The following is an 8,885-nucleotide window of genomic DNA, read 5'->3' as shown; positions in this document are numbered from 1 at the left end:
TTGGTTTCCAAAGACAGAAACCTTTTGAATCCTTCGTTTGAACTTGTCCTAACTGTTCCTAAGCTAGGCTCCCGAATTGGATAACTTCGAAGTTTTGATTTATTAATTTGCTCCTGAACATATAGGAATGGTGAGATTAGACATCCATAGTACATATTGTTATCAGTCTGTACTTTATCTATAGCAGTCGCAAGAGGACGCAGACATATCAATAATTCATCCAAGTAAGATAAATTGAAATCTCTCTCCGTGGAGTTACATAAGGTGTCTAATGATTCATATAACGTTAAAATCTTCTCCGCATTAGCTAATATTTGAGAAAATGAATCATTTCAGTTTTTTCTTCAATGATCTCACAGTTGTTAGGACCGAACGACAAATTCCAAAGTGAAGCACATTTTTATGATACGCCGTCATGTAAATTTTTGAAACGTAACACGTATAGATGCGATCATAAATATGTGAATGAGCACTACGACGAAGATGTGAAGTAAGTAAACTGCCATTGGCATGAAAGCCAATAATTTCCCCAAAATGCACCACATCCGTTTCCCATCGCACGCGAAAATTTGGAAAGGTTTTGACAAAATTGAGCCCGTTCTAAATCACTGTTGCAACAGTTTTTAGAAAACTTAACTTATACAAAGCGTGAACGTTATGCAATTTCAGAGCAATTTGTTTGAAATGAGTGAATGCGTGAGTTTGGATCGACGCTATGGCAAAGCCAATGATCTTCTTTCAAGTATATTCTCAGGCGAAAAATATCGCCGATTTTTCGAGAACCAAATAACAACAGTAGAGGAAACATATTTTGCGTTTTGCAATGCTTTTGTAACGTTAATGACTAGTACTTTATATGCACCATATAATGCCCATATTTTTAAATGTGGATTCGAATTCTTCATTTTCCACAGTCGCCGAAGGCACAAGAGAATCAGTATCAATATTAACAATATTCTGTTCAAATTTCTCTCGACAATACGATTATTTATAAAAACACGTAAAAATAATATTCTTAAATATAGAAGTGGATGTGTTCATTCATTCAACTGCTTTCTTTGAACATTTTAGTTTTTTATGCTCAATAAAATTATTTGATTCTCTCCCTCATTTATGTTTTTCAAGTGAGATCGAAAATTTAATATCGTTCTAGAAGATTCCTTAACTTTCCCTTCTTTTTTTGTGCGGTTTCTACAAATAACTGTTACAGTCCCATTTGTCTTTACTTCTCCAATATTACTTGGAATAAATGTTCCATCATGAAGTGGCTTTCGTATTGTGACACATACTTTTCATGGATATGAAAATTTTATTCATCTTCCAAAAGATGAGTGTTTTCCTCTTCCTGTATCTTATTTGATGTAACACGTACTATATAGGTCGTTTGGCTACAGGTGTAAAAAAAATTAAGGGATTATTTTTAAAGTGGAGTTAAGATAAAAATCGAGAATAAAAGAATTGCGTCCTCGACTTTATTTTTTAGTTATTGGCAATTAATAGTTAGTTGAAATACCCATGTGTGCGAGCATACCTCCTTACACGAGCGAAAGTAAGCCAGCCTAAGGAGCATGGTACACAGGGATCCTCAAATCGAACGATACATGGACAGCAGCTTACTTTGTATAAGCATCTCATAGAGAAAGAGATAACGATGTTTGAAGACGTAAACCATCCTGCACGAGGTTTTATAAGAAGAATCGTACATTAATCATTGCAGCTGTTTACTCATTAAAATCCATAACAGAATATCGAAAATCGCCTCACGAAATTTTCGAATGGAGACGATTGATGTTTCCTCTAATCCTTTGCTTCCATAAATAATTAAAATGTTACAGCACATATAAACAATGTTTACAAAAATTTCATTCACGCACCGCGATCATGCAGTCTGCGGATGTCAAAGAAAAATCACATATATTGTCTAAAATTATTGTACAAATTATTGAAATTGACTTTTCGACATTATCTGATACTACCAACGATACGTATCGAAATCGACACATTGAATACATCCCATTAAAAAAATATATAACTGATGGTACTAAACAATTCGGAACATTATGAAAATATAAAAAGAAATTATTAACAATAATACTGTAATTATCAATAAGTAAACAAACGTAACTCAAACTACGAGTAGATGTTGCGCCACTGCACCAAATAAGCAATAAACCAAAGGTTGTTGCAAAATAAAGCAGACTCATACAAGATGATCAGGTCACCTGATGAATTTCACAATTATTTCAAATTATAACAAAATAAAATAACATGTTATTTGAGATAATATTTCAAATAATGTAATTTCAAAAGTGATTACAGGCATGGAAAAAATTATGAAATAAAATAAAGTCTGAACGAGCTAATAAATGATTATAACGAAAATGTTAATTAAATAAAGAAATAAAATCGTGTAACCCAAGAAATAACACTTGGGTTTACTATTGATGAAACGCTGGGTTTCATCGAAAACTAAAATATATTCGAAAATAAAATAAAAGTACCTTGCAATAAAAATTATCGTGTTTCAATTGAATCGTAATTTAGTTTTGAATTAGTTGCTTTTAATCGAATCGATTAACGTATCCGTACATTTCGATACCGTTACCTTTGTTAAATTATATTCTATCATAGTGTCATTACAATCTACATCACGAGTATTGATATGTCTACGTCATGAATATTAATATAACCAATTAAGTAAAAATATATTTATAATTTTAATATCATATTTAACAAATAATTGAGTTAGGATTGTAAAGACAGTGATACCGTGTCAACGAAAATTCCTAGATCGCCTTTGAACCTTAAAAAGCGTGCAAATTTGGCATCGCGATATCATTTATACAATTACGCGCAACTAGTAAACAAAAGAATTAGAATTCATGAATATAAAGGATGTACGTCTCCATATTCAACTTTAAACTATTTACTGTGTATCAATTGGTAAAGGAAATTAAATTAATGTCAATTAGACATATATTTCATACGTTGTATAACGTACATATCATGTTTTGCATATTTTACTTTTATTTGTATAAATTGCATTACATATTTATCGGTGGTCGGTTTTCAAATTATTTTCTTCGTTTTTATCACTCCATAGATATAGCCCAATTTGATTATTTGACTCCCCTCACGAGTATGCCGGATAATAGGAATTCTACCGTATCTACATCTGGCGGATATTTCGTCATTGCGAAAATCATTTAACATATAGAATACATTGCAATATCGAACAACTTTTATTTCCATCGAATGTTTTACAATCCGATCTTTTATAATTTACATGGTATATTTGATTTACGTTTGCTATGTATGTAACTACTACATTTTTGGTAATGTTTTTGCTCATCAATCGCACTTTTACAACATAAAATAGTGACAATAAACATGACGATGAATCGAATATAATTAAATTAATATCGTTTCGTGGTACGTATACGTATAAGAATGAATGGTAATTAAATGGTGTCATTTATCTTTAATTTTATTATTTACAGAAAATTTGCCATCTGTGGCCAAATTTAATGCAGTCATTCTAAAAGATTACATAAATTAGACAATATATAAAAGCAGCATTACGTTTTAACCTTGTGACATCGTAATATTCTAGAATTCAGAGATACTCGATGAAGGTGTTACAACATACCATTTATCTTTAGTGATTATTCTACGAATTCATTTCTTTTTGATTGCGCAATTCATTTCATAGCTTTTAAAGAAAATTATTCAGAAATGGTATATCCGACCAAAAAGTTTTGTTTGCCCGTAAGTTGCAGTTGCAAGAACTTGATGGTACACAGGTCTGCTCTTGACTGTCATACCGACTACATCCAGGGCAATTGACGACATAAGGAGCCCCCATTGAACATACGCAGTATTTGCTGCAATCTCTGTGTTGCAAACGGATAATCGGACTAGAAGACGTCTGCTCCGGACAGCGCCCTATACAGGAATCGACTGGTCTATTTGTTAAATATTCATGATAACAATGGGCATCTTTATACATACAGGTTCCAAGTACATAATCAAAAGATGATGCACCAGGGCATTCTGCGAGATATTTGACACCGTCTTCGCATTTATAGTAAACTTTACAATCAGAATTATGGGGTATAAACATAGAAGTTTTGGTACAGTCAGTTATGCGCGGGCAGTGCATAGATTTTAAATCCACGTTTTCAGGCCAGGCACATTCTCCTGAAACATTATCATAGTACAAACCGCTGGCACATTGCTCGATATACACGTTCCTGCCGCTGCATCTACAATATTTTTGACAATCACCTGCGTAAATACTTGTGTCGTGTTTTGTGGTGTCACAGATTCCGCAATTCTTAGTTTCATCACATGATGGGCTCACATAACAGTGAGCATATCTACTGTCAACGCATCTTTCTTGTCTATAGTCAAAAAGTTGTCCGTTTGCGCACTGTGCAGGTATTCTCCCATTGCCTGAACATTTATAATATCTGTCACAGTGACATTCATCAGGAACGCTCTCGTAACCCAACCTACAGTCGAAAGGATTACACTGCATCGGCCAGTAACTTATATCTTCTGGCCACTGGCAGCTTTGTGTACCCCGGTCGTAATACTTATGGCGGGGACAGGTTTGAACTGTGGCGGCGCTGTGGTAGCATGTACAATACTTGTTGCAATCCTTGTGCGGCAACAGGTCACTGCTTGACGAACAACTGCCTTGGCATTCATTGTGTCCAGAGGGGCGACATTCAGCAATGTTTCCTGGCATACATCTCTTCTCCGCCCAATCAAATATTTCGCCTGTGGGACATTGCATCCATTGGTATTGTCCGTGGCGGCATACGTAATATGCATAGCAGTTACACTCGTGAGGTATTTGGTTTCCTTCAATGCAATATGGCGGCCGCCACGTCGTAGTCGTAGTAGTAGGTTCATCGCCGTTGCAGGCACCGACGTTCTCGGGTATATCGCACTGCTCTTTTTTTGGATTGAAAACTAACCCCCTATCACACGACCGATCACATCTGACACCGTTCGAACATTCGTAATAAAGCTCAGAGCACTCTCCATAAGGAGTACGACTATGATCAAAGGGTGCACACTCAGCTGCACGATAACAATGTTCATATAAGTAACCGTCGTGAGTATACTTTTGGTTCCAACATGTGGCGGCAGCCGGTAAATCGCAAACTTTTCTAATATAATCAAATATCATGCCATTAGGGCATGTGGCAGGAAACTTATTTCCATCTTCGCAATAGTAATACCTGGCGCAAGAGCATTCATGATGTACGAGTGTATATCCCTCTGGTGGACATTCTACGATATCTCTTTCCTCAACTGCATGAGGTAAAAAGTATGTGGCCAGGTCGGTTTGGTCGAAGTTCGACGAACACTCCTGTCTCGGAGGCCAGGTACATATACCCTTGGTTTCGTCGAAAGACAATCCATTTCCGCAAACTTTCTCTAGTTTCACACCATCCACGCATTCGTAATACAAACCGCAATTCGTCTCATGAGAAATTCTCTTAGTACCGGTTGCAGGACAGTGGACATTAGACACACATTGTCTACGTCCAGCGTCGAATTCATGGCCCGATGGGCACCGTTTTACAGCATATTGTCCATCGACACATTCATAGTACAGCGATTGACGATGGTGCGGCAGAAGTACAGCCTCCAACAATTTACCTGTTGGACATGAATCGTAAACTTTACACTTGGCGGCATCCTTGTGTACGCATTCTAGAGAGTCAGAACAAAACAGCTGTTCCTCGTCACACGTTTTTAAGACTTTTTCCCCGTTCTCGCATTTGTAATATAGGCTGCAGTTGATGGGATGAGGTTGTATGAATTCGTCCGTTGAACAATCCGGAGCTCTTGACGCGCAATTTGCCTCCCATGGGAAAGTACAATTTTGAAGTTCAGGGTCGAAATGTAGCTTCTGTCCCGGGGCAAATTCTGGGCAATTCAAGAGTAGTTTCTGCCCGTTGGTACACTCGTAAAACTTGGTACAATCGTGTTTGTGAGCAAGCTGTACGGTGTTGCCCGAAGATTCTGGACATTTTGTTGGAATTTCATGTATTTCAGCAACAGCGTTCCTCGTCACTGCCAAAACGGCAATGACCAGTAATAATAAATCTGAAATAGAAGAAAATATCGAATCTGCCATTCTGTATGTCGATACTATCCTGCGTGTCATGAAGAAAAAGCTAATGTTTGTTGAAATGGAAACTAATGTCCCCTACATCTTAAAGAAATCTTCCAAAAAATTTAGTCACGAATTTGGTGATTTTAATTTTTACAGTTACTGATTACAAATAACTATTATAAATGATTAACATTTTTTATTATCATCATCAGTGAGGAACTAAAACGAGATCCGTCATTAATAATGACTATTGCTAAACAAAGGAATTTGGTTATCGTTAATGATTATAGGTAACTAAAAAGAGTATTGATCGTCAGTGTAGCAACCTGATCAATGCATATACGACGCAGTGTTGAATATAAGGGTACTAAGTGTAACAGTTAACAGCATAACAATTTTCAATAGTGATTTAAAGTAAGCAGAAAATGTTCATCTTCGATGGTTATACGTAATTAAAAATGGCTTCCTTCGTCGTTAATGTTCACAAGTAGCCGAAAAAATTTATTTGATTCTTCATATTCTACCAAAGAATATATTGTTCTTATAATATATGCGATATAATGATATGCAAAACTAAAATAAAGCAACATACGTGGTTACGATCTATATCACAAATAAAATTACTCACCTCTCATTCCAACAGATTTATTTCTAACAATGGAAAGATAACACACTCTCCTATAGTCGGTTTTTAGGGAGGAACTGACATTATCAAGTTATAAGATTTGACTTTTATAGTTAACTTATCGGTCTATCAGCATATCTTAGTGCTTTGTATCGGGCGATACAATCATTTAACGATTCGAGCTTACGTTATTTTCAAACGATAAATCTCATTATAATCTTACTCGTAATTTTAGAGTTATCACTCAGGTAAAAATCGGCTTATCGTTTCGTACTTCACATATCAAGTTTGATATGCTGGGACAATAATGCTTAATGACGATACAGAAAATATGTTATGTACTTAGATATATATTTAGGAGCACTGTGAATGCAAACTGTAATCAAAGTGTTGAGGATGTCGGGAAATATGCAGCAAGCGATTCTGTATAACACTTTTAATGAGAGAAGTAGACTACTCTTAGAAGAGTTTCATGAAAAGAAGTAACTAATAATAAACAACTACAATACAAACATGGTATAAACATACATGGTATAATAGAATCGAATTATTCGATTGGATTTTTTGACGTACTGAGATTTAAAACGAAAGTTCTTAAAATTCTTATCCTGTTATACGATGATACAGATGAGACCGCGACACGGTAGGATTGTAATATAGTTTTAACGATCAAAACATAAATATCTGCAATTATAAATCGGAAATATGTTATTCATTGTCCATATTTCGTATATTTATCGTAAATTGTATATCACGATAAGCCCAATATCACGAAAAGCCGAAGGCTTTCTATATTATTGATAATAATGAATTAATTATCTCCGATTTTCATTCATATATATTTGCATGATTTTGTCGTGAAAATCTTTTATGATTTCTGTTAAGAAAATGTGATTATGTTTATCTACATATTCCTACGATGTTGGTCATCTTGGACAACGTATCAGGGAAGAGAAATTTAACCTACATTTCTAAAACATTATGAAATTTTCATTATATATCGTTTTCATTCAATGGAATATTCGGAAAATTACTTCCTCTTCCGACCACGTCCGAGTAAGATAAGTTTGTTCTACTGATTCAGCAGGCGACACCGTTGAAGATATTCGGATATTCGATGCGGATTGAACTAGTATTTACCAATGACGATAATTTTTATCATATCAGTGATAACTTCTAGCACATTAAATGCAAAGATGCGCTGATTAAATATTTCCTAACCAGAATGGCTCCCAAATAAGCCTAGAAAATTTTGTTTGTCTATAGTAGGCAAAAGATTGTTCAAGTTAGTTAATGCAGTGATTATCTTAGTCAATTTACAAAAAATAGGAATTCTGATTTATCCGTATTTCGAATTTAGATATCCAGTTTACACATACAAACTTTAGTTAAAATTGCCAACTATCTATAAAAAAATAATAAACAGGAAAGTACTGAAACAGATTTATTCTGTACAATCTGTTTATGTGCTTTTATTTGTTGTTGAGAATATAAAATTTTTCCATGGGCATCTATCAGCATTTTGAGAGTTTTCATCCGAGAAATGTGAACGATTGTCGGCAAAGAAAAAGTAGATGATCAGTATTATTATCTGCACTATGAATCTACAAATTTTCATCAAAATCGACATACCACATTTAGTTAATGTGTCCTGTAGATATTCAAATAAGATACTTTCTCTAAGATATTGTATTGTACGAGGTTACGATGATGCTTAATCCCGTAGGAAGAAACTACAGAACTGTAGAAAACGAATTACTAGCAACGGAATTCAGCATTTTTTAATGAAATTGCACTTTCCCGTTGCAACGTGTGATTTCATTTTTTCCTCAACTTGTTACGCATCACTTCCTACAAATTTTGGCGCACCTCATTTAAACGCAGCCCGGACTTGACCAAATTTTAATGTGAATAAAAATAATAAGCAATTATTTCAAATAATTTATTTCGGATACTTATTTCCACTATTATTTTTAGAAAATAAATGGAAAATGATGAACAGGGAAGATAAGTGCCTACTGTCCCTATTAAGAATCGGCCAGACCAAAATCATCTATGTCCTGGAAACAACTCATTCACAGCAAAATGGACCGAACATATTGCACCACCTGGGGAAATCAGCCG

The 8,885-nt window shown here is 34.9% G+C and overlaps 1 protein-coding gene across 1 annotated transcript; it reads right to left on the bottom strand.

The window, feature by feature from the left end:
* Window positions 1-3,715: 3,715 nt before the first annotated feature.
* On the bottom strand, window positions 3,716-6,157 carry LOC122574378 (chitin-binding domain protein cbd-1-like). Its single transcript, XM_043741894.1, has one exon. The coding sequence runs from the start codon at window positions 6,155-6,157 to the stop codon at window positions 3,716-3,718; it is 2,442 nt and encodes an 813-aa protein (XP_043597829.1).
* Between the last annotated feature and the right edge of the window lie 2,728 nt (window positions 6,158-8,885).

Source organism: Bombus pyrosoma, linkage group LG13 (genome assembly GCF_014825855.1).
Source record: "Bombus pyrosoma isolate SC7728 linkage group LG13, ASM1482585v1, whole genome shotgun sequence".
Classification (NCBI taxonomy): domain Eukaryota; kingdom Metazoa; phylum Arthropoda; class Insecta; order Hymenoptera; family Apidae; genus Bombus; species Bombus pyrosoma.
This window is presented reverse-complemented; position numbering and strand designations above follow the sequence as displayed.

Coding starts and splice junctions, on each gene's coding strand:
- LOC122574378 (XM_043741894.1), bottom strand. CDS start 6,157: ATGGCAGATTCGATATTTTCTTCTATTTCAGATTTATTATTACTGGTC.